This window comes from Sciurus carolinensis, chromosome 6, assembly GCF_902686445.1.
Source record: "Sciurus carolinensis chromosome 6, mSciCar1.2, whole genome shotgun sequence".
In the NCBI taxonomy this organism is placed as follows: Eukaryota; Metazoa; Chordata; class Mammalia; order Rodentia; family Sciuridae; genus Sciurus; species Sciurus carolinensis.
Window position 1 is genome coordinate 14,355,073 of NC_062218.1, and position 26,310 is coordinate 14,381,382.

The following is a 26,310-nucleotide window of genomic DNA, read 5'->3' on the forward strand; positions in this document are numbered from 1 at the left end:
TTTTAGAATCAGCCTATCCAAGCCTGGATTGACCTCCCAAAGCAAACTTCAACTGCTTCATCACTGCTTTATTATTTCAGATCAATACATGATAAATATATGCTATTCCCTTGTATGATTTTGCTCAGCACTTTTTATAGGAAGTAAGCAAAACTTTTCAATAGCTCTATAATAATTTCAAAAAAAAATCCACGGTTCACATTTTAATGACTGTAATCCACTTAGATATTACAAGCCATTCTTCGTCGGTTTTTTTCCTTAGATATTGAAGAAATATTGCTATTTTTATGCTTTCGTGGTAAAAGACATGTCACCCCCACCAGACTGAATCAGTCACAGGGTTTGTTACTATAGCTTAAAAACAGACAGTGCCCATCCCCAAAATTCACACACACCTGCACATACACACAAAACCCTTGTCAATATCTCTATGTTTTAATTAAGTTTTGTAAAGAGTACCATTAATGTATGGTATAAACTTGTAATCACACACTATTGTAAAAATAGTATTCAATACATATGTAGTTACAATGCTACTGTCCATCAAGAGCTGGTATGTCTCCTCCTTAGTACTGACAACACATTTTCCTACACTGCCAACTTCCCATTCCCAAACCCTTTTTTAGTTTGTAATTTCTTATTCTAGATTTATTGCTCATACCATCACACATTACCAGCCCTTGAATTTATCTTTTTGTGGGCTTGTCCTGAGACTTATATACTTTAGTTTCCGGGTTATTTAAATTCTTGATTTTTTTCAAGAAATTGAAATGCCCTTTAAAGTTTTTTACTTCATAACCAAGAACTTTTTAAGTAAAGAAACACACACACATTAAAAAAAAAGAATCCTGATAACAATTATTTTATAAATATGTGACTGTATTTTTTTATTCATGTCCAGAATCTTATTGAGTAGAATTCAGGTATATTCTTCCAAAACCCACAGTCAGAGATTTTCTAACACAGGTTTACATTTGTACCAAAATGGGCAAGATAATGAAGGCACAGGCTCACTTAGTATCAATAAGGGACATCAAACACAGTCATGAGGCACTAATGAAACATAAGCTTAGTCACAAAAAGCAAATGTTCGAAGTCTTCAGTAACTTTTCTCCCTTTAACATTTGGCAAAATTCAGTCTAGATATTTTAATACCTCAGAAAGAAAAAATAAATAAGATGCTACATTAAAATGTCAGATTACCTATAATTAGTCTTTAGAAATGTAAGAAAGGAGATACAATGAAAGGAGGGAATGCTGATTTCCTATATTCTTAGATTATCCTTCCTTTCTGAGGATCTCAGATGTCTATGTGCATCTGTAGAAATGCCAGCTAAAACTGAAGATTTATGAGATTTTAGATAGTTGCTGACATGGTCCCTCAACACTACTAAAAGTTTATATCACAAAAAACTATCTTGGTTTCTGCTCTTTAGTCCTTTGTTTTAAACTGTAAGTCAAATTTGATTATTTGTAGGTGACCTAAAAAAGTTTAAGTTAAGGAAAATATATATTTACCCAATAAGAAACAGATTACATATTTAGACTTCAATGGCAAATAAATACACTTTAAAGCCAAGCAATTTCCTCTTTTCTATCTAACAGACTAAGAAAACAGTTGTTATTTCTTTATTGCTGATGATCACATCACTCATAGAACATATCAAGAACTAGTTTCACAATTTTAGGAGACTCTTCCCATGACATAACATAAAAGGTGAAGATTTAACTTAAGTATGAGCAGGCAGAAGAGAGCTGTACTTACAACATCCCTATTACAAACATGACAAAACTGAACAATAAAACAGTCGAATCGCTGTTTGCATCCTAACCATCTATGTGATACATAACTACTTGCTCTCTGTGGGTTCATACCACCCACCCCAAGACTAGAGAGGGCAATCAATAAAGCCTATGTCTACAACTGCAGAGAGAACATGGAAATGTGTCAGCCTACCATAGTACTTAAATATGTTTTTAAAATTTTTCCTAGGAAGTTAATTTTGATAGTATTTCCTAAGTCCTTCAACTAAAGATATCTTGATAATTTGTCTTTTTATATCAAAGTCTACCAGTTTTTTTTTTTTTAACTCCAAGTAGTAGGAGTAAGGGAGCTGATACAACATGAAGTCACAATTAATTATTAATATTTTTGGTGAATTACAATAAAATTGTGCATGCTTGAAAATGAATCATAAAGAAAAAATAAAGAATACTTATAGAAGGATCTTAATAATTTGGTGTTTTGGGCATTTTTTTCTTTTTGCTTTAAAAACAACCCCTAATATGTTCTGACAACACAGTATATATGTGTGTGTGTATATATAAAGTTCATTTCCATGCTTATTACATAAAAATAACTATCAGAAATATCAATCTATCAGTGTCAGCTGATATATATCCAATTAATTCACTGCAGAATGGAAAAGAAAACAAAAATCTAAAGTAATCATTAAAGCTCACAGTTCAATTTTTTTCCTTTTTTTTTTTTTTTTTTTTTGTCTTTTTTTGTTTTGTTTTGTCTTGTTTGAAATTTTTTGGTGGTTCATCTGTGCTGCTGCAAGCTGATTCCCAGTTAATGGCCTCCAAGTAGATTTGAAAGGAAGCCTGAAGATTTCTTACTTTGCTGTGCTTCTGCTTCCTGGTCTTGTGTAAGTCCCAATTCACTCTCAATTTGATCCAGCTCTGACTGGTCAAGTAATTCAAAGTCATCACCTTCTTCAGTGTCTGTATCCTCCCCTGGGCTGGGTGCAGCCTGAGCAAGGACTTGCTGAGCATTCTCTAGCTGGTCTTTAATAGCAGCAGTGACTGCAGCTGTGATGACGTCCCCAGCCAGGTTGCTCATCAAGTGGAAGGTTTGGTCACTATTCAGAGGAAGGGTGAGACCAGCTGCTGACTGCTTCTCTTTGCTTGATCTGTGACCACTCTCCAGCTGTTCCTTTTTTCTCTTGAGCTCAGTGGGCAAGCCAAGGCTTAATTCATCTTCATCATTTGTTCCCGTGCCATTTTCTAGAGATGGAAAATCTGAAAGACCTCGAGAGAAAACTTCCTCACTTGGCCGGTCAAGATCTGCGAAGGGCATAATAGCAGTTCATACTTAAGCAACAAAACAAATTTAAAATGAGAGATGTCTAAAATCTGACTTTGATCTGAACCCTCTGCAACCTTGGCATTCATCCTGCCTCCTGAGTCAACCTGAATCAATTTAACAACATACTGGACCCTTCCCAAATCTGTGACACCAGCTCTCCACAAGTACACAAATACTGTATGTCTGCCTATAGCTTTTAACTTCCCTCTTAAGCACAAAACATTGCATGTAACACTTAATATTCAACCTCGTCTAATATGAGCTTGAGGATTTGACTAAAGTTTAGGTGTTCATCAGAAAATTCCATCCTGCCCTAAGGTGGGAATTATCTTAAGACACTGGGAATATGCATGATCACAAATTAAAAATATATCAATTAGTTATCATTGATTCTGAGACATCAACTTGTGGACATTATCCAGCCTGAGCATTTTCAAAACATGGAGCATTTCATACTTGACTTCTGTAACCTGTGACTTTAAAGCATTGAAAAGAAACTCCTGCCCCCTCTATTCCAGTTCAACCCAAGAGCTTATGGAAACATTTCACTGTCCATCAATATAGCAAAAGTGGCCATGTCCAGCGTCATATTTGAAAGCAATGTCAGATGAGGGATAGACTGATTTTATTGTTCTTACTTTTTAAAGAAAATCTTTCAGTGTAGCAGTGAACTCCTCATAGCAATGATTGGAAATCAAATCCATTAATGAAATCCCTATATATTGATTGGGGGCTGGGGTTGTGGCTCAGTGGTAGAACTGGATTCAATCCTCAACACCACATTAAAAAAAATAAAGTTATTGTGTCCATCTACAACCAAAAAGTATTTTTAAAAATTCCTATATGTTGATTGGATGGTTGTCGTCCCTTTTGTTACATAATTCTGAAATGGGAAGTTTAAGAACAAAGTGATTATTATTCTAGTCTTTAAAATATGACCTCAGTTGTATATACTGAAAGCTTACAGAGCTTGAGTGAACTTCACTGTTCTTCTTGTTCTAATGTACTTTAAATATAATGAAATTGAGGTCCACAAACATTATGTCACTGGTTTAGAGTCATACAGTGAGCTAGCAGCAAGGCAAGACTGCATCTGGGTCTCCCAACGTCCAAACCCATCTTTCAAACATTGCACAGCCTCCCTCCTTCTATAGAACATGTGTTTTGGGAAAGTAATTATAAAACAGGTTATTAATCCTCTTCCATATAATCTGCTCATATGTTCAGTACACAACTGAGACCATTTAAAAGAAGGTCCAATTGGACAATTAATCCAATGCAATTATTATTTAAAACAATTCAATGAAAATAGGAAAAGTTAAGTTATTGCACAAGCATTGTCTCAACTTATGTTATGGATGGAATTTACATTAATAAATTCTATTCTTGATCTACCATATTAACTTGAATTTTACCTAGCCATAAAAAATGAAGAGACTTGCTTAACTTTGAAGACAAACGTGAGAAACTCTGGAATTAGCTTTGGACTCAGGGGAACTTGCCCTCCAAACTTCAATCTCTTTTAATAAATACCAGGCCCAAATGTATAGAATCGGCTTTGTTCTTTCTCTCTTCTCACTAAGGATACAAGGAATACTGCCAGACATTTCTTTTCTTTTCTTTTTTTGGTACTAGGGATTGAACTCAGGGGCACTTGACCACTGAGCCACATCCCCAGCCCTATTTTGTATTTGTCTTACTGAGTTGCTTGGCACCTTGCTTTTGCTAAGACTGGTTTTGAACTTGCAATCCTCCTGCCTCAGCCTCCTAAGCTGCTGGGATTACAGGCGTGTGCCACCCCACCCCACCACCACCCCGCAGGCTCAGAAATTTCATAAAATCATTTTTTATATTTTTCTTTTTCAAAATAGAGGCAGATTTTGACACAGACTAAGATTTTTTCTCATTTCCTTACAACATTTTTTTTTGGGGGGGGTACTGGGGATTGAACTCAGGGCCTTGTGCTTGCGAGGCAAGCACTCTACCAGCTGAGCTATCTCACCAGCCCAACAATTTTTGAGATATAATTTGTATATCATTAAATTCACCCTTTTAAATACAGTGTGGTGGTTTTTTAGTATATTCACAGAACTGTACAATGATCACCATTAATTCTAAAACACTTGCATGACTCCAAAAAGCCACACCAATTAATTGTCATTCACCATCTTTCCCTCTGATAGTCCCTAGAAACCACTAGTCTACTTTCCCACTATATGAACTTGTTTACTCTGGACATTTCCTGTAAATAAAATCATATGTATGTGGCCATTTGTGCCTGGCTTATCTACTTTGTTTTTTCAATGCTGAGATTCAAACCTAGGGTCTATGTTAGGCAAGCACTCCATCACTGAGCTATTCCCCCAGCCCAGTATTCCTTTATTACAGACCAGTAAGACTCCACTGTATGGATACATGGCATTTTATTTATCCACTCGTGACTGACAGAAGTTAAATATTTTTGCATGTACTCCATAATAGTAAGAGTATCCAGAAATATTAGCATACCGTCAGAAGTGTCTGTCTGTGGAGTGTAACCTTCTGAAAGGTTGAAAGTCCCATTATCAGTCCAAGATACTTCTGAGACATCTGTGTCAGACACAGATAACTCTTTGGCCGCAACTGTGAGGCTAATCTGTGTTAATAGAAATACCAGTAGCACATTTTAAACTTCAGAGGAAAATCTTATGAAAAACCCACACTAACCCCTGAAATGTCATCATAATAAAAACAAATGACTATTTTCCTTTGTGATTGTTCAAATAAAATAGGAGGAGTATATCAGGAAAATCATTCAGCTTTAATTCATGTAAATAAATGTACAATCAAACCACACAAATTGAAAACTAAACAAAAAAATACCTTAGGACAAAGAGCTGAAAAGTCTAATTCACTGTCATCTTTGTGACTTTTTTCTTTATCTGCTTCTGTGGAAAAAAATTTGGAAGCTTTCAGTTTCCTGGCAACCTCAGACATAGTGTATTTATTTTATTATATATTCTTACCCCATATTCCCCTTATTCTCTAATGTTTCCCTACCATTAAATGTTTGCACTTAAGAAACTTCACATATTTACAAATGTTTGCTTTTCAAAGGAAACAATACCTATTAGTGGTTCTCATAGCATGAACCAGTAACATTATCACCTCTGGGAACTTTTTAACAATGCAGATTCTCAGTCTACTGATTCACAAATTCTGGGGTGGGACCCACAATCTATAGTTCCCCAATTCATTCACGTGATTCTGATGCACATTTTAGTTTGAGAACCTATAAAGTCACACGCCAAGTTAAAATGTAAAAAATGATCACATTAGTTTTTCCTGTTTTCTTTTCCTTCCCCTGTTATTTCAACCCCCTTTTATATGGCTCCCACGCTTTTATCCCACACTCTTATCAACACAAAGTAAATCATAAATAGCAAGAAAAAGAAATCTTTTCTCTTTCCTAAAAATTTAGATTAAAAAGTCAACTGTGTATTTGAGAAAAGAATAAAGCCTAAATAGGAAAAGGCCACATATATTACTTTGGGGGATTAGCTTCTATAATCACATTTAGTAAAAGGCTAAATGCACCCTGAAATGTATAAAGGCAATTTTATAACAAGTAGCCTGCTAATATCTTATTTGATGCACAGAATCTAAAATTTAAACTTTACCTACCAGCTCTCTCTCGTTTCTTCTGATTGATATATTCTCCAATTCCAAAATCTAGTTTCAACAGAACCGATTTGATTTTGCTGTAGATTTTTTGTCCAATATCATTACATTTAAACAGTGGACACAAAAACGCAAACAGTACTGAAATACAAGAAGGAAGAGAGGATAGGTAAAATGTGCTTCCTTACAAAAGTTTACATCGAGTATTTCACAAAATACTGAAGTTTTCTTTATTGAAAAATATAATTTTTTTCCTTAGCATAATACCTCTTCCTAATCAGAATCATTTCCTAATTTCTGTTCTTCCTGGTAATGAAACGTGTTTTACTACACACACCTACATGCACACCCACACAACACTCCCACACACACATCACACAGGCACTGTCTGTAGACTGGCAATCAGATCAACTTTCTCACCTTAATACTTTTGCCTTAAAACCTATAGAAAGGTTGTATGTTTTTCAGAGAGTGTCCTAAGTTAGACCTGGCCTCTGTTTATTTAATGCCATTTTACCATGGGAAAGTTCCTGTTACCTACGAGCCTCTCCCAGTAGCACTGGGGTAACAGGGTTGCTTGGAGCCTCTCCCCAGTAGCACTGGGGTAACAGGGTTGCTTGGAGTTGCTGTGCGAACCCTCTGGAAAATGCCTGGCCCCCACCTGGCCTTCCCCGGTCCTTCTCTCCTGTGCCTCCCGGGCAATGCTGACCGAGAGGTTGATATTTTATGAGAGTTCTATCTAGAAGACTGGGTTTGAGTTCCAAACATTTGCCATTTGTGTTATGCACTAGAAATACTATAAGAAATGAGAATTGCCAAACTGAATGTGTTCTATTCCCTAGTAATTATTCCTCTGTTGTTGTTAGGAAATATCCCGAGGCCAAGGAATGATATGTGAATCTTAAAAGCCAGCATAAGAAAAATGGGAGAATAAGTAGGGAGGTGCCTTGCGCCATCAAAGGCAGCAGTGACAAATCTTCATGGTTCAGGAAAAACAAAGTCTACGCTTCCATAGCAGCACTTTTGAATCAGAGTTGACATAAAGAATACTGTGCCAGCTAGGAACTTGTTGACTTAGGAAGCTCTGATACACATACACTGAGAAACCATGACCACAATCCATCTGAACATGACTACTACCCCCAAAGTGTCTTATGAATCCTTCCCTTCCGCCTGCAGCCTTTCCCTACCTCACCCAACTTGACCCCAAGCAACTGCTGACCAGCTTTGCCAAAAAAGGCTACTTTTCATTTTCTCTAATTAATATAAATAAAATCATACAGTACACTAGACCTAATTACCACTCGAACTAATTGTTTTGAGATTTATCCAGTTTCATGTATCGATTTTTAATCATTATTTAGATATACCACAGTTCATCTCTTCATCTGTTGATGGTCACATGGATCATACTCCACTTCTGGCTACTACAAATGAATCTGCCATGAACATTTGTGTATAAGTCTTTGTGAACACATATGCTTCTGTTTCTCTTGGGTAAATACCTATCTGTGGGACAGCTGGGTCATGCACTAGAAACTGCCAAACTGTTATCCAAGTGACTGTAGAGTTCTACCTACCCACCAACAGTAAGTGAGAATTCCAGGGGCTTCAGATCCTTCCTAATTCTTGATATGGTCAGTATTTTTAATTTCAGCCCTTCTGGTGGAGGTGCAATGAGATCTCATTGTGCTTTTATTTTTTTGAACCACAAAACTTGCACAAGGCAAAGTGTTGGTATATTTTGGGGGGGGCTAAGGTGTACAGTTTAACTGACATAATTTAACATAAAAATATTTACTTATGATCCTGGCTTTTGCAGTTCTAATTTTAAAATATAAACACCTTTCTAGGGGAAAAAGAGAAACTTTGTGCAGCAGGAGATTGAAGATAATCAACTTATTTTGTAATGAAGAACTCATTCCTCCTCTTCCAAACTATGGGAGGTCTTCTGACCTCTAAATGGTGACATGTACATCACATAAATTAGCCAAATGTTCTACTATACTTACACAGTAGATAGCTGAGTATAACCCCAGGAATGTAACTTCCCAAGATTGTAAAAAATGTGCACACACTGCAGACCAGGAGACAAAACTAGAAGTAAAAGAAATAACATGGGACAGTTACATACAACACCAAGACATTTTGGAGTGCAGAATACACACGCTATCACTTATCTATATGTGACCTGTCAGATTATGGCAAACAGCACTCTTGGCACATATGGACATTCAACAGCCTTAGGTCCCTTTGGCACTTAGTGATATCGTGTTGAGAGCAGAGGAGTTAATTTTTGGCCCTGAGAAGGAGGAATCCCCATTACTCATGCCTGGGTCTGTATTACTGCCAGCTGCAAGAGACCTGAAGAGTACTACGTCCCAGAAACAACTTCTACTTTGCCTCATTTAGTGGAAGTAATGCAGTCAAGCTTACTAAATCAGCAATTTTAAACTACCACTGTAAGCCCAATCAAATACATAAACACAGCAAAACATGTTACAGAAATTAGAGGCATCTACACCAATCTAATGTAATTTGCATGCTGGTAAACTGAGATCAACTATGGCCATTGTGATCCTCCTTCCTAATATACTCCATCCCTTTCTAGGGCACCTAAGACCAACCGCTAATGAAATGACACTCCTACAGCAAAATCTGATTACTTTCCTTCTGTCAATTAAAAAAATAATAACAACAAAAAAATTTTTTAAAAAACTTGGTTGTTTTAAGAATTTTTTTTAAATCTACCAAAGATTTCCTTAATTCCCATTAGAAAGATCAAGACAAAAGAAAAAACTCTTATAGTCTTCACTTGATTTCCACACTCCAGTCTTAACTATCTTCCTCTTCCTATTTCTTTATCTTTAAATGGAGGTATTAAAATAAATCAATAATGAATGAAAATTCATTAGCAGACTTTGCCGTGAGGAAGACATGAGGAAGGAGTACAAACCTCTCTTCAGTAACTGAAAAAGAGAAAGCAAGGAGTCTAAATTTCAGGCTGACTTTGATTTTCCATTCTTTGGCATGGGGTTAATAAATTAACTAGCCAAAAGAAGTATAGAAGAATTTGTGGAATAAAACTAACAGCAATTTCTGAAACAGTAAGGGCCCTAGAAGGAATGTGGAATTCTAAAACAAAAGTCAGAGGAAGAGCTGCAGAAGTTGAAGGAACACATATAAAAGCATAACTATATCCAGAATTCAGTCTGCAAAGTGTTGTCTTATTATCCCTTAGATCTTGTAGCATCATCATCTCCAGCTAGTGGACCTGGGGCACAATGAGGCAATCCAGCACAGTAAGTTTAAAGCTTAGAATCTTCCGAAATACATTTAATCACTGGAGTAAAAAATAAGCACCAAAAGTATGCCATGCTCTTAATAGATATCTATTCTAAAAATTACCTTCAGTGATTAAAAATACCCATCGGAAGACAATGCTCTACTCACTACGCTCCAACTGTTTCCAAGCACAGTTCTATTATTTAATAATAGCAAAGTAGTGAGACTACGGTACACAGCACAATGACAGGGATCACAAAGGCTGACACCTCTGCTCTTCGTTCCAACCACAGGCAGATATCTCCCAGGCCTGTGGTGGTTCTGCATTTCACGCCAGCTACCAGACTGTCATCAGCTGCGAAGGTGTGTGCGCGTGCTCAGGTCATTGCTCTCCGATCCTTTAGACTCACCCGGAGGAGTTTACCGTAAATTGGGAAAACACTCGTTCCACTTACGTTATCATGAGCAATGTTCCTGCCAAAGTTTTCTTTCTTAAACAAATAAGCCATGCAAGTCTCCGATATTAGGACCGAGAGTGACAAAACTGTTACCTCTTAAAGTACCTTCAAAGAACTGTGTGTTCAATTCATGTCCCTTTGACCTCAGAAGTGCGCCAATGAGCATGAATGAAATTCTAAATAAGATTTTTCTTTTCATCTTGGCTTGGCTGATAAGGCTAGTCAATTAATAAGCTAAATAAATATGTGTAAGATACAAATTTCAAAAAACGCTTTCAGGGGCTGAGGTGGTGGCTCAGTGGCGGAGCACTTGCCTCACACGTGAGGCCCTGGGTTCCATTCTCAGCACTGCATATAAAGAAATGAATCAAATAAAGGTCCCTTCAACAATTAATATTGTTTTTAAAAAAATTTTGGTACCAGGGATTGAACCCAGGGGTACTTTACCACTTAGCTACAATTCCCAGCCCTTTTTATTTTTTCTTTTGTGACAAGATCTCACTAAATTGCTGAGACTAGTCTTGAACTTGCAATCCTCCTCCCTCAGCCTCCTGAGTTGCTGGGATTACAGGTGCATGTGTCATCGCTGCCCAGAGTATACTAAAGTTCCTGAGTCTTGCTAGCTTTTCTGCTATATGTTCCTAGTGTGTATTCAGAATTAGAGAATGCTTATGATAAAAGCATATGATAAATATACACTGCACATTTTAAAAAACACTCTTATACTTAGAAAACTTGCCTTTCCAGGGCTCTGCTGTTTAAAAAGAGACATTTCTTGAAGAAATATGCTGAAATTCATCCATGATTCTGCAATACAGTGGCTGAGCCTGGGTCTTTCATCTGGTTTGGAATTGATGACTTCCCAGCTAAGAAGAAGAAAAGAAAAAAAAAGGTAACTGAGCTATAGATGATTCACTCTATATTCATGGCTTCAGCAAATATTGTTTATCTATTGTTAGCCTTACAGTCTGGAAAAGCCCAGCAAATTCAGAGGTGAACCAGTCAGATACTTCCCTCATGAAGCTCTCATATGCCAAGAGAAAGAACTAGCTACACAATAAATTATCTAATCACAAAAGGGAAACACCGAGGAGAGGAGGAGGACAGGGTTGGGGCTTTGGGACATCACTTCTGAGGAAGTCATTCTGAGCTCATATCTGGAATGGATTAGCAGTTTACCACAGAGTTCCAGATAGAACAATGTAGATATCTGCAGAGAAAGAGCTGGAACGGGAAGAGGTAAAAGTGCCCCTCATCAACCCTATGTGGATCCAACAAAATCAATCAGAATAAAAATAACAAATAAAGCTCAGGAAGTAGGAGGGGAGTTAGATCTCACAAGGCCTTGTATGTTTGTTAGAAACTTCTTAAAGTGTGCAGGTCAGAAAGTCACAGTACTTTTACAGAAACTTAGGTACTAAGCATATACTCATTACTCATACTAAACACCAACGATGTATTTTCAGTGTGTACGGTAGTAGCTGGTCAGCTACACAGACAACTGGTACCTCAACAGGCTCTCACAGGCCCGTTCTTTTGGAGCCTCTTCCTTATCCTCACCTAGAATGCACCGACTGCGATGCAGACCAGGCAGTGAGCTGTGTCCCTGCCCTCATTTTTCCACAGGAACCTCAGTGAGCGAAAAGCAAGAAATAATCACTCCAGGAAGAAGACATATGCGAGTCCCTAAAATTACAACAACTTCAGGCTTAAATCTTGCTCTTGCAATTGTAACTCATATAATTATTCTGGTTCAAACAAGCTCTGTTAAGGGGTCTCCAATTCATTTTTAAGGGATAATTAGTGCCTACCATGTGGAAGGCAGTGCCGTAGAGTCGTGAACACGACAAAAAGTAAATACAGTGATGTTCTAGTGGAAGGCAAGAACTATATGAGCTCCCATCCGAGTTACAACAGTAAGGGCCTTGGGGTGGGGCGAGCTCTGGATTCAACCCAGCACCTCTAAGATAAATCAAAATGACCTTAGCCCTTGATGTTCAACTTCGCAGAAACTGCAGCACAAAGACGGTGACTTTTTAATACGTTTTGAATAGTAAAGCAATTTGCAAATTAATTAAAATTCCTTTTTAAGTGTAAACTGTAATCCAAATGTAAATAAGTGTAACAGCATTAAAGAAAGGTGGGAACACATTCCTTCTTCCTTTGCCCTTGCCTCAATGGATGCTCTGCTAAGAGTCACTGAGCTATCAATTGTCCAGAATGATGTTACTCCACAGGTAGGGATTTGTCAGGTGATCTCCTGCCTGTCCCAGGGCTGCCTCGGTGCCCAGGAGCGTTGTGTAAGCATCCACACCTCCATCTGGAAGCGTTGAGCATGCTGCTTGCACTGGTGGTCAAATCTGCACCAGGTTTGCATTCCTAGCAAGTGATTCCAAACTTCCTAAAATAACAAGAATGCATGACTAAGAGGCCACTATCTGTAACAAAATCTTGCCCATATAGATGCTCCATGGGAAAGGGTTTTTACACAGGAGCAGAAGCTGCATGGCAAAGGAAATACATTTCCCAAGGAGCTGCAGCGGTAAATGCTTCCCAGGAAAGACTACAGCAAAGGCCACTTGGCTGTCTTCCTTCTTAAGAAAACAGGTTAGGTGTTTTTGACGAAGGACATTTTGTAATCAAGATAAGCAATTATTTACCAAAGAAAGTTAGCAGACTTGCTTCTTTCTTCTCAGACTACACGGACCCGCTGCAAATCAGCACAGGCAGGCTGGCTACCGTTCAGGTCAGTGGGCCAGGAGGACAGAAACACAACTCCTCATTTCTGCTTTCTGTACTAGGAGACATTTAAAGTTCCAGCCGAACTATTTGGCAAATATAATTCTAACCAAAATCATGTAAAAGCATAATGAAATGTTTTGAGTATCAATCTTTTAAAGATTCCTGATGCCCAGTACAGTTCTATTCATTTTAAAACGTGTTCTTCAAAGAAACAATAAGCTCAAAGGCGTCCTTCGAAGAGACCACGCTGTAACTCAGAACACTTGATGTTCTTCCTGCTCCTTCCTAGAACGAGGCGGGATGGGGTGTGACTGACCAACATGGCATCACACAGGACCAACCCTTTCCAGGAAAGCACAGCACTTCGTGTGCGGAATCCAAACACTCAGCGGAAACTAAGATTGGTGCTTGGAGGCTGGGTGACGTTGAATTCAGATGACGTCTGCACACACACAGAGTTGCTGCACCGTGGGACTCGAGGTTTTCCTAGAGAGCCTTGCTTGGGAAACACAGAAGCAGGGGAAGGATCCCCTGTGAATACTGGACGAGGTTTGGAAAGCTGGCTGCCCACCATCCTTGGCACTGATCAGAATGGGATGGAAGGCCCAGGTAACAATCCAGGAAGTGAAATATACCTTAGCCTTCCAAACGATCTGAGGTTTACTAAGTTCTTAACCAGAAGACCAAGTTCTCTCTAAGGGAGAAAATCCTGCAGCGGTGGGTGTACCCTGAACACTGCCGCCTCGCTTTCAGAGGGAACATGCGATTCTCAGGTGCAAAGGGATTAAAGGAGGTCCATGCTCTCGTCAGCCCTCCCTCCAGCTCACCCTCCTTCCAACTTCCTCTCTCACTCTTGTCTTCATTAAGTGGGGAACTCTGCACACTCCAGTGACAAGATAAGGACACCGGAGTCACCCCCCATGGCCACCAACCAACTCCTCCTACTCGGCGAATCCAGTTCCCGTGGTGCCCAGGGAGAAGTCACTGCAGCTCTAGGCTCCTCAAGGCCACATCAACTTTCATGTGGCCTTCGCCCAAGGAGCTGCAGCGGTAAATGCTTCCCAGGAAAGACTCCAGCAAAGGCCACTTGGGTGTCTTCCTTCTTAAGAAAACAGGTCAGGTGTTTTTGACGAAGGACATTTTGTAATCAAGATAAGCAATTATTTACCAAAGAAACCCACGCCAGGGCAAAGTCCTTTTTCAGTGGCTGAAGAACTTATGGTCAACAGTCTAAGGAAATAAAAATTAGTCAGATGACTCCTCAGGCAAGCAGCCTCACTGTATCTACACAAAGGACTTCAGCTTCCTGGTAGAATTTCAAGCCAACATCCCTTCTTTCCGCAGATCCCTGTTAGAATACACTCATTATACACGTTAGGTAGTCTGGCCAAAGCAGGCCCTCCGTGGGGTTCATGAAGTTGGGTGTGTGTGACGCCGGGCTACTCAAACAGCACTGGCCGGGCCTCACTGGAGAGATTCTGGTGGAGCAGGCCTGGGTGAATATCAGAAATCTTCATTTTTAACAAGTATCCCAGGAGGTTCTGAGGCACATGTGTCTTACCCTAAAGTTACTGTGAGAAACACCCACCTGGGAGAAATTTCCACAGAATTCATATTCACAAGTAAAAATAAGGGAGACATACTTCTAGGCAGATGGTATGGCAGGGATCTGGCTTACCCTCCCTCTTGAAATAAGTGAGCACATACAAAGAAAAAAAAAACAGACAAAACAGATGAAACGATGATGCTAAGGATCCTGGGTTTATGCAAGGAAGGACAGTGACCCCAGAGGACAGGAAACCAATGAGAGAGTCTTGAGACCAGCTCCTGCCCTGCAGGTCTCCAGGCCTCAGATCAGTAGAACCTGCCAACTCCCCGAGTCGAAGAGACAGAGCTGAGGATCCAAGGAGGACACCCAAGAGGTCAGAGTCTGCACCACACAGGGTCAGGGAGTAGAGTACCATGCAGAGAGCACATGCTGGAGATCCGCAGGGGTGGCCCTGGAGCCTTCCAGGAGGACTGACCAGCACACGTGCCTGAGGAACCAGGAGGCCAGGAAAGGAGCCATCAGGAAGGACTAGAAGGGTCAGTGCCTGTGCCAGGAACGACTCCTTGTCCCACCAACTAAACTGGGAAACCTCACTGGACACGGGTGGGGTGCTCAGAGGGTCCTGTCTCAGTGGCACAGAATAATCAATCCTGAACTTAAAGCTTCTTCGGTCCCACCTAACAAGTCTTAAGAGCAGGCCCCAAAAGGACCAAACTGATTTTAAGTAATTCAACCATCATTTATTTGTAGGAATACAAAGTGGTAGGTTTTGTTATAAACCATACAACTCAATGGTCAAACTGGTATCTGAATGATTTTATTTTTTTCCTTTCAAGTATATCTTTTAAATCATTGTGTACACATTTCGCTTTAAAGATATAGTTATCAAAACTGACGTTTAAATACTGCATTAAAAGATTTGTTTCTCTGTAGTTTCATAGCTACATAAAAGAGTTCTTAGGCACTTTGTCCTGTTTCAGAATGCAGTGCACAGAACTTTCCATTAGGGGGAGCCAAACGACCAGGAAATGTGAGAGCTGTTCTCCTTAAAAACATGTCATTCCATAAGGGATGACATGTTCTAGCAGCCTAGATCCTCTCACTCCAAGTGTCTTTGAGCACTCGAAAAAATGATGCTGAGATAGACGAATCTTGGCAGGGGAAAAACAATGCCTCTTGGTATCACCTCACTTCACTTCCGTTCATTTCAGTAAACAGGCACCGAACGTACATTAACTGTTACCATTCCTGGCTCCAGAGATTTAGAGATGACAAAGGTACAGCCCCAACCAGTAAGCGAACTTCTACATGTGACCCCAGAATGATTCCAAGCACACATGCATGTGTGCACACACACTCTCATACATGAAACTCACCTCTTAAAAATGGCATTCAATTACATCTAGTGCTATTCAAGAAAAATAAATTTGAAAACTAAATTGAGAATTGGATATGTGAAGAGAGCCTGTTAAATACAAGATCTTTTCATTACTGTACATCTTACACTAAATACAGAAAAATGAATTGTGCAGTTATATCCCAGTGAACTTAAAAGTCCAAGTAATATTAACAGCGGAAAGTTATTTTTCAAAGCAAACTTTCTATTTTTTAAAATATATCAAAGTTCAGATTCTTTCACATACTTCTTGAACTTTTTGATTTGAGGAGATAATTACAAGAGGCAGACAACCTGGAGTAGGTGGAAAAAGAGAGGGAAGCAAGACTGTCTGGGTGAGGGAGAGAGCGGGTCAATGAACCCTGCTGCGTGGCGAGGCCCAGGAGGCAAGGTGCAAAAGCAAACCCATCCCTGAACGCCCATCCTCGCCCATCCTCGCCCATCCTCGGAGTCAATTCCCCTTATGCCTTAAGCTTTGGGTGGTTTGATTTCTGGCATTTGTGACACAAAGTAAATTGCTGCGTTTCTCAGCAGACACAATGGAAAACTTTTTATTCTAAATTATGAGGTAAACAGAATGATTAAAAAGTTACAGGCTAAGATTGCACCTATCAGCATGACTTTCATTTCAGTGGTGATTTTTAGTTGAAAGAAAAGAAGCACACAGTTTACAGGAATAATTATTCCAAGGAAAGGCAGTTTATTAATAGTTCATGTAAAGGGGTCACAGGCAGCATGAAATAAGAATGGCTCACTGCTGGGCCTCATAAGCTTCCGATCCCGTCAATCCTCAACCTGTGAGTGAAGTACTACTTCTTATTCCTGCCTAAGAGAAGAGGGAGGGAAGGCCCAAGGTCACTGAGACTCTGGCTCAAGGTCACAGAACTTATACGCGGTGGAACAGGGAACTGGAACACCACTCTGTGGTGAGAGGTCCAAAGGACACTCCAGACTTGGCCATAGGAATCAGAGGGAAAGAACTTCAGAGCTGTAACTCAGACAAGGTTTGGGGTCCCTAACAGTCAAGCTAAATAAGTAGAAAGAGAAAGATCAAAAGAGCAACATTGGTTCCCAGGTAAAACTTGGGCATAAGGAGTTTAGATTCCTATTTTTTCTTTTAATCCCATCAGCTTTCCATAATCTGAGTCCAGCTTCTCAAACCTAAATTACCACCTTGTGCACGGCAGTCATGACCTCTGCTGCCGTTTGCTGAGGTCTCATTGTGCGCCAGGCACCACCTTAAACAGCATATCCCACCACCAGCACTATCTCCTAAGATCCCCTCCCTACCCCCAGCCATCACAACACCCTGCAAGAAGTCTCCATTATACCCAAGAGAAAACAGACTGGGAAGGATCTCCTCGTCATTGGCCTCCACAGCATCTTGTGTTCTTCCCCTGTAGCAACTGTCTATTGTAGCTGATTTATATGCTGTTTTCAACGTAGACTCTCCATCAGATTTCACATTCCATGAAGGATTTCTTGCCCACTGATCTGTTTTCACTATCTAATAGAGATTGACATCTATGAGGCCCATAAAATTATTGAATAAACCGGGCATGGTGGTGCATGCCGGTAATCCCAGCAACTCAGGAGGCTGAGGCAGGAGGATCAGCAAGTTAGTGAGGCCCTAAGCAAAGGGGCAAGACACTGTCTCAAAATAAAAAAAATAGAAAGGGCTGGAGATGTAGCTTGGTAGTTAGAAGTGTCCCTGGGTTCAATCCCCAGTTCCAAAAAAATGTTTTGAATGAATAAGAGAATTATAAGCAGTAAACATCCAAAAAAGAAAATATCAAAAATAGTTAACAGTGGTAACTAGTAGTTAATGACATCCTGTGTGCTTTTTATTTGCTTATCTGAATGTTTCTATATAGTACGTGTTAGCAATAATTAGTACACATTCCTCTCTATATGTATAAAAATATATAAAATAATAGACAAAAAGTCCTCTTAAAATTTAAAACTAACTTTCACTTAAATGAACTAATTCTTTTCTTCTTTTTTGCAAATGGGCAGTTAAACTATCTTCAAAATTAGTAATTAAGAAATGCCCATGTGTTCCAAGATTTTCTGGAACTGGAAATCAGTAACTCAAGTATGATTCCTTCTGGCAAAGATGAATGACTGACTTCCTGGATCTCTGGGTCCATGAGTATGCACTATGGCATTAATGAATCTGTGCCAAGTGGAGAACAGGACTGGACCTCACTACGTTGAGGAAAGCAGAATGTGAATCAACAAATCCCCGGTCTTCACACGGACAGAGACAAACAAGTCCCTTTTTATTTTTTCAAGTTTTGATAGGGCAACCTCAATCCACGGGAAAACACTTTTGGATATTGTCAGTCTGTCTCTCTCTCTGTCTCACACACACACACACTTTCTAGTCATTTTTTGAGTTTTTCATATTTCTATAAATCCATTCACAGTGCAATAATCATTTTTAAACATATATATGAGATTTCTGGCATAATATTTCCCAAGAATACATATTATTTCACACTATTTATGATTTTGCTAAAAATAGGTAATGAATATGGAAGCTAAACAATGTTTTTTCAGAAAGTTATGTCAACATCCCATATTGACAAACCAAAAAAAAAAAAAAAAAAAAAAGTTATCATCTAAGTTGTCACCTAGTAACTGTGACAGACAACTGCTGCAGCTATCGCACTTATAAATATGTTCTGGCTTAGAGACCTTTCGTTCTCGGCTAGTGACTCAGGGTCTCATGCTCTCAATTGGTAGTGAACATCTGTTGATACTAATTCCTGCCGACTCTTTCTTAGAAAGGTCAGTTCATATCTGGTTGCAGATTTTAACATTTCTTAGTATAATGTGTTAGAATTTCTTTAATCCCTTGGATACTTATTATGTTCCTCCATGATTGGGTTTATGTAGGAGAAAAACAAAATAAGAACGGGGATATATTTCTCTACATAAACACTCACAGAATTAGAACCATGACAAAGCAAATAGGATGTGTCAACTGGAGTATTAAATAAGCAAACACAGATTAAGAAATTACATAGCACTCAATTTGACGCTTTCACTCTCTCATACCAATTAGCCATGTGAGCCACGCCTCCTGCCAAGGCCAGGGACAGACAGGCGCCAGTGAGTGCCTGCTCTTGCTGCCCAGGGAAGCTGAGCCCCAACTTCTTTGGGGCGCTTTAGTGTTCTATTTGGGGTACTCTCTTTTATGCTGAGTTTGAAATGAACCAGAGATCAGTTCCTCATCTTGTGTAATTGTCCTTATCCCCTTAGGACATCCCAAACTAAGCCCTGTTGCTTCCCTGGGTGGTCCATCCATCATCCAGCCCACCAGGAGCCTCTGAAGGATGACGCTGAACAACCGCCAGCCAAGCAGCTGACAACATGCACTTCTGTTAATTTTTTTTAATAACTAGACTTCCATAAGCCCAGGGCACGACCAGTGTAGATTCCCCGGCAGCGCAGGACAGGCACCGACTTGACACGGGCAGAAGATGAAACACCCTTTCATCTGTGAATGCCAAGATCTGCCCCAAACAGTATCCCTGGGGAAGAAAAGACTTCTACTTTATCCTTGAGGAAAGATAATAGCATCAGGAAATATTCCTCAAGGAAAATGGAAATTGTTATTATGAAGCAAATTTGCTAACTTGGATATTAACCTTCCCAACTCTATTTGGGATCCACAGCTTCCAAGGAACTATAATCCAGGATTTACTGTGGCTGGACTTAAAAGTAAGCATCCCCTCTCTGATTTTTTTTTATGTTTGTCCTAATTATAAGAAACCTGTGATGATATTTTAAAACATGTTTCTTATACTGCAAACAATATTAGTTAACAATATAGTTCCTCATTTTGCTCTTTAGAGATGTACCTGCTGCAGTGGGCCTGAGCAGGGACATACGGCCCAACACACTGAATGGCCAAGTTCTTCCAAAGTGCTTTTACTATGAAGGTCATTTCAAATTCATTTCGTTTGTAGAATTTGCCGTCAGCCTTTGTGCTGACGAGGGATAACCTGGAGTAGCACAAACCTGGGGTGTGACTATCACTCAGAGAGAGAGTCAACCAAAATGCAGACTGCTGAACTGGAGTCCATATTCCCACCTTCGTCCTTTCTTTAAAAAGTACATCTCTCTTGTTTCTCTTAATATGTAAGTCAGTGGCTGACTGTCGCAATGAGTGGCTTTTAAAGGAATATGCTCTCATCCTCATCAGTCATAGAAAAAAATAAGTCTCACTGTGATGTCTTGGTGCTTGCTTAACTTGTCATCAACGTCCCTCCAAAGCGACTGTGTGAATAATGCATGGATTAATGGCAAACTAGCCTAATGCAATTCTCAACACCACACAGGGAACGGGGGACGCCATTGAGGGGGTGCAGAGGGCACAAACAAGAGAGAGGACAGTGCAAGTTTGCATTCCCAAAGCAATTCAAGAGTCTGGAAACAGGTTTTAAGAGGCAAGGGAAGGGCTGGGGAGATAGCTCAGTCAGTAGAGTGCTTGCCTTGCAACAAGCACAAGGCCCTGGGTTCAATCCCCAGCACTGCAAAAAAAAAAAAAAAAAAAAGAAAGAGGCAAGGGATGTGTGGAAGAGAAAGGTGAAATGTGTTTCCACGGGGGCAGCTTCCCAGAGTAGATGAAGTAGAGGGGCTGATGCTATGGAGTGACAGCAAATTCCAAAGGAAGCAATTTCCCCTAATGATTGGATCTTTAGGAAAATAAAATTATAAAAGTAATACAGCCTGCCTGATTTAGAGAGCATTGTTTATGGGAATGTACTTCCTCCACTTCATTTCACACATGAATGGAAGCCAGAATTGCTTAATAAAGGAGAAGGATTAGGCCTTCAAGTATTTCTTCTCGCAGGAAAACAGCCATTGTGTACTCTGTCTATGATTTGAGGAGTTCCTCCAAACAGCTACAGAGTTCCTCCAACATTTCATTTCCCTTCACATTATTGATCTGCTCAGGAAAACTCATTTTTAAAAATCAGCATTCCCTGGTGAAGTGGAATGCAGAGCAAACACAGGAGACTGGAATGGTCCAGGCCAAACCTCACAAGGCCAGTGACAGTCACCTGCCCATCGACAACGTGTTCCCCCTTCACCTCTGCCTGCTGCACCTACCCACCTCTGCTCCCAGAGTTCTCAGGGGCTCAAGATTCTGCCCCTGGTGTTCAGTAGACTCTGATGGCTGCCACTTGTGCCTTCTGTGTGCACAGACTGCCAAGCCAGGTCCCTGGAGATCATCTGCCAGCCAAGGCCATTTTGAGGAAGAAATCTGCCCCAAATCAGCTGCCACGGGAAGGAGAGGTGCATGTTTCCACCTACCGGCTGCTCAGGTGCACTGGCAGGTGTCGCGCTTTCCCACTCTCCCTCAGTGGGCGCGGCTGACTGGATTTTCCAGGCAGTAGCATGACTGTAGACGCCTTCTGTTTGTTACATGGACTAATTAATAATAATTCCGCTTTCTGTTTGTACCCCACAGTTCACTAACATGAAATGTTGGACAAGATCCGGTGGTAGGGTGAAACAGCTCTTTGATCAATCTCGTACATCTTGTGGAGAAGCACTCAGGACCCCAAGAATGGAACCACTGTGCAGCAGTGCTCCACTGAGCCTGGACACCCCAAGGCTGTCTCCGCCCAGGCAAGGGGGTTAATTGGGTGGTGCAGACTCTTCTATCCTGACTGACTGGGGTGTCCTAACTCTAGGTGACAGCTATAAGGCACTCCTAACTCTGGAAGACAGTTATAATGAGTAGTCAGGGAAGTGAAAATGAAACCATTTGGTCAGCTGGTCTAAAGAAAACCCCTATTATTAATGAACAATGGCTACTCTGAATAGCATGTCATGAAAGACAGAGAGAGCAACATGTCCCCTAATCATTGCCTTGAAAGATACTTCATGCTTTGAGTTACATTTTGATCAGAAGGGATTCTACGGTACACTTTCCTGATCTCCGCCCCCCTCCCCTGTTCATGCATTTTCAGTTTTAAAAAACGGCTTATTGAAATGTTGAATTTGAGCCAGGCATGGTGGCGTACACCTGTAATCCCAGCAACTCAGGAGACTGAGTTTAAAGCCAGCTTCTAACTTAGTGAGGCCCTGTCTCAAAATAAAAGATAAAAAGGGCTGGGGATGAGGTTCAGTGGTTGAGCATCTCTGGGTTCAATCCCTAGTACCAAAATAAAATAAAATGCTGGGTTTGTAAAAGGCAGTTGTTTTTAAAGACAGACATCTGCCACGGTTTCTCTCGCCATCAACGTGGGCTTGACGCCTTCCACTCTGTGCAGTCTTCAATCAAACCATCCAGTTCCAACATGGCCTGGGCAGCCTCTCTACGTATCACAGCCAGAAGACACCACCGTCAGAGAATCAGTCTATGTTTGGGCTCACTTAACTTTTACGTTGAATTCTTATGGATATTTTGTTTAATAAATAAGCAGGGCAGGAATGAATCAGCTCTGTGAAATTTGTTATGAATTAACTTATTAGAATCATAAGGGCAAGTGAAATTTCATCTTTTAGCAAATTACACTAAAGAATTCAGAAAGATAGTGACCCGTGAATCAGAAGCATGACTCCCACCAACACCACTGGAGGTCAGAGGTCTGCCCAGTGCACAGGAGGAACCTGGGTGTCCCCGCTGCATGAGCCTGGATGCTGACCCGTTCAGGATTGTTGGGCCCTGGGAAGTACTGGTGAGCCCTGCACTGAGTACCACCAAGGACACCTTCCGTAGGAGGATGCTACATTCTAGAAGGAGCTACCCACTCACATTTACTTGAAAATCTGAATTCGGCAAAACTGAACATTTTAAGTACTCTAATTTACAAAATAGACATTTACTTTCTCACCTAAAGAATAATCCTTCAAGTACTGTCATAGTGTCAGAGAAATGTCCAACAACCACATTATGCCCATGTTTGTGATCCTGTAATGGAGAAACTTAAAGCCATAGAGAGTTTCAGCTAACATTTAGAGTAGACTGGTGACACCCCAGGCTGATTCTTGACCCTCAAGACTGTCCTGCCAGCGTGACTTCCTATGCTCAGCCAGTTGATCCATGCAGGTGGCCTCAAAGCATTATCAATACGCTATATTTGTTTAGCAAAGTCAGTAAAATAGAGATCTAGAAATTCTGTGTTTGATCACAACAAAAACCTCAGATTTCATTGGAAACATGGAGCTGGAGATCCCAAAGATCAGGGTTAGAAAGTAAAGGCAAAGGTAACAAAAATAAATGAGTGATACTAAATGTCAGGCCAGTAGGCAATTACATTTTCCTTTCTGAGACTTTATTATGGGATTTTAAAGGACTAATGTATCCTCTTCTTATATATGTATTGCAAATAATGGTCAACTGTAAGCTGCTTTTTCAGTATCAGATAACATCCCCCTCCCTCCCTTATCTAAGATGGTACAGATTATGCATTAATCCCAAACATACAAACAAGAAATTGGTATGAATGTTCTTAACTCATGGTATAACTTAAATACTGACTGATGATTAAAAACCAAGTAATACCCCTGGAGCATTCAATCCAATCAATATTAACTTATATATAAGTGATAAGGGATTTATCAAATCCCAGATGATTTAGGATCAAACAGTATGGTATTCTTGTGCAAAACACACCCCCAAATATTGTGCATGATTTCTAGTTTTGTTTATTTAAAGAAGAGCAAGAACTTAATCACAATCAAGTATGGAACCTTCCTAAAGTTTTATGCCCATTCTTTTTAGTTGTCTTCCCACACTTTAAAAAAAAAAAAAAAAAAAAAAAAAAAACCACAATATTAGCAACTTGCCCCTACTGACTCTTTCTGCTGCCTTTGACTTAATTTTCACAGATATAAAAAACTATATGCATGTATGTATGTATGACAAGTTCACCTACCGTATCAAATGTCAAAGCAACAGTCACTCACACAAGAGAGCAGTGTGTTTCTCCCCCACCTGACAGCAATGCCTAGAGGTCCAGGGCTGGCGTGGCTATCCTTGATGTTGGAGACCCAGGCCCCCTTCCACCTTGTTGCTCAGATACTCTCAAACTGGCCACCCCACTATCCAAGAGAGCTACAGCAGCTACTGAAAGGCCCATCCACCTTGGCACTACAGGAAGGGAAGCAGAGGGCACTCCCCTTTCTCTTTAAAGTCACGGCCTACAAGTTGCATGTACAAGTTCCACTCACCTCTCGCTGGTTGGAACACAATGACATGGCTAAGTCTAGCTGCAAGGAAGTCTAGGAAACAGTTCAATTTCTGGTGACCAGAGGAAACGTGGGATTCTATTCCCAAAGGAAGAAAGAAAAGCTGGTGTTTGGGAGCAACCCGAAGAATCTGCCACAGAAATACTCTTTGGCTCTCTTATTTCATCAATTTACATAACTGAGGGTTAAGTTATGCAGTTACATTCACAACAACAAAGGACACAGGGAGGTGTGAGAATAAGTACAAGTAGGTAGTAGCTCCAGTGGTGGAAGCAGCTATGTTCTAGAGTAGGGGTGGGCAACCATTTTCTCAAAGGGCCAGAGGGTAAAACTCCTCAGCTTTGCTGGCCATATGGCTGCTCTGTCTCAACTATGCTATTGTGGCAAGGCAGCCCTGGACAATACAAACATAAAGAGCACGGCTGTGGTCAAACAAAACGTGATTTACCAAAACAGGCCGCAGGGTGGATTTGGCCTCCAAGCCTCAGTGGTCTACTCATTCATGGTGTCAATGGCTTCAGACATGTAGCTAAAGAGTGGTGACCAAGGCCACTGGGGAACCCAGCAAGCTACCTATTCACCATTAGGAGAGCTGCTGCTGTTACAACATGTACCAGTGCCAGCAACCACGTAAGGAGCTTTACTTATACGATTTCTAGTCCTCACAACAACCTGACGAGGTGGGGAACATGCCTCCATTTTCCAGATGACCAGCACACACAGCCAAGGGGCAGCACCAGGATCAGAATGCACTCTGCAGCTCTAACCCACCACCCTCCCAAGCCTGTTCTCTTCCAGATAAAAACAATGCTCTTCTACGGAAGTTGGATGAAAAATCATCCTCCAGTTAACAAGAGCAAAACACATGCCCGTGGATACCACTGGCAAAGCCACGCTGCCCGGTTTGACTTACAGAGTATCACAATGGCAGAGGTTTTCCTCTGATCTTAAAAATAGCCCTGGCCCTACAAGTTTATCCCAGCTTTAACAAGGAGGCACCTAACCTTCGTATTTTCCTGAGTAAAGCTGCCAAGGTCACAAGCGTCAGAAGGCTGGAGCTAACTGGGGTGATAAGTCGAGGTGCCGTCAACATCACTGAGCATGGCGGGTCACTCAGCCTCCATCCTGGTGCTGGAACAGGTGAGTGGTGCCACTCCACCTGCCCCACACATGGCAGAGGACACACAATAATGTGTCACAGCATTCTTTTCAGAAACGCCCTGATGAGGCCTCATGGTCCGTATCAGAGGTCCAGGCACCATTTCCAGGTTACAGGAATTGACAACAGAGAATGGAGCCATGTGCCATCGATCCCTGGACTCTGGCCTTACGGGACATAGCAGCCTCCTCTCCCTTCTGCTGAGCCCAAAGAAGGGATTATTAGTTATTTCCTGATGACACTAATCATGAGTGTCAATGTTCGTTTTGTCTTAGATTTACTGAGCAAATCTCTTGTTTCAGTAAGCAACTCAATTAATTCTGGGTCTACAATTTCTCGTGTATCTGTTCATTTTCTAAAGAGCAAGTGTTCACAGTATCTCAGGGTGGAGAAACCATGGCTTCTTAGAATTTGTGTTCCATTTATTCCAATCATGAAGGGAAAGTCACCTGCCACTAATGTTATAAGCTACGTCAGAAACCACGTATGTATGGCACGAAATTCGATTCTTGCATAGAATCCTCAAAGCAGCAGAAACTAGTAGCTTCCAAGAAACTTAAGTCCATTTGTAATCCCCTCACCTTATCTAAAGATGGAGTTTATGATTTTATAGGTATAATTCTGAGAAGCCCCACGGATAGGTAGGTTTATTTTCTTTTCAAAATAAAGCACTTGCTTACAGTTCAAATGAAACACCAGCATGAAATGTCACTTCCTGAGGCAGAGTGATGTTTGCGTGCAGCTGCTCTGGTTTTG

General features: G+C 40.6%; 1 protein-coding gene across 3 annotated transcripts in view; it reads right to left on the reverse strand.

Annotated features, from left to right (window-relative positions):
• Nucleotides 1-2,000: 2,000 nt before the first annotated feature.
• Retreg1 (reticulophagy regulator 1) overlaps nucleotides 2,001-26,310 on the reverse strand; it is a 124,603-nt gene continuing 100,293 nt past the window's right edge. For all 3 annotated transcript variants that reach the window (XM_047555505.1, XM_047555508.1, XM_047555507.1), the window contains 6 exons: nucleotides 11,234-11,360; nucleotides 8,764-8,848; nucleotides 6,755-6,892; nucleotides 5,954-6,018; nucleotides 5,600-5,726; nucleotides 2,001-3,069 (listed from right to left, as the gene is read on the reverse strand). In XM_047555505.1, coding sequence (XP_047411461.1) covers nucleotides 2,576-3,069; nucleotides 5,600-5,726; nucleotides 5,954-6,018; nucleotides 6,755-6,892; nucleotides 8,764-8,848; nucleotides 11,234-11,360 — 1,036 coding nt within the window. In that variant the 3' untranslated portion in view covers nucleotides 2,001-2,575. The remainder of the gene's footprint in view (nucleotides 3,070-5,599; nucleotides 5,727-5,953; nucleotides 6,019-6,754; nucleotides 6,893-8,763; nucleotides 8,849-11,233; nucleotides 11,361-26,310) is intronic.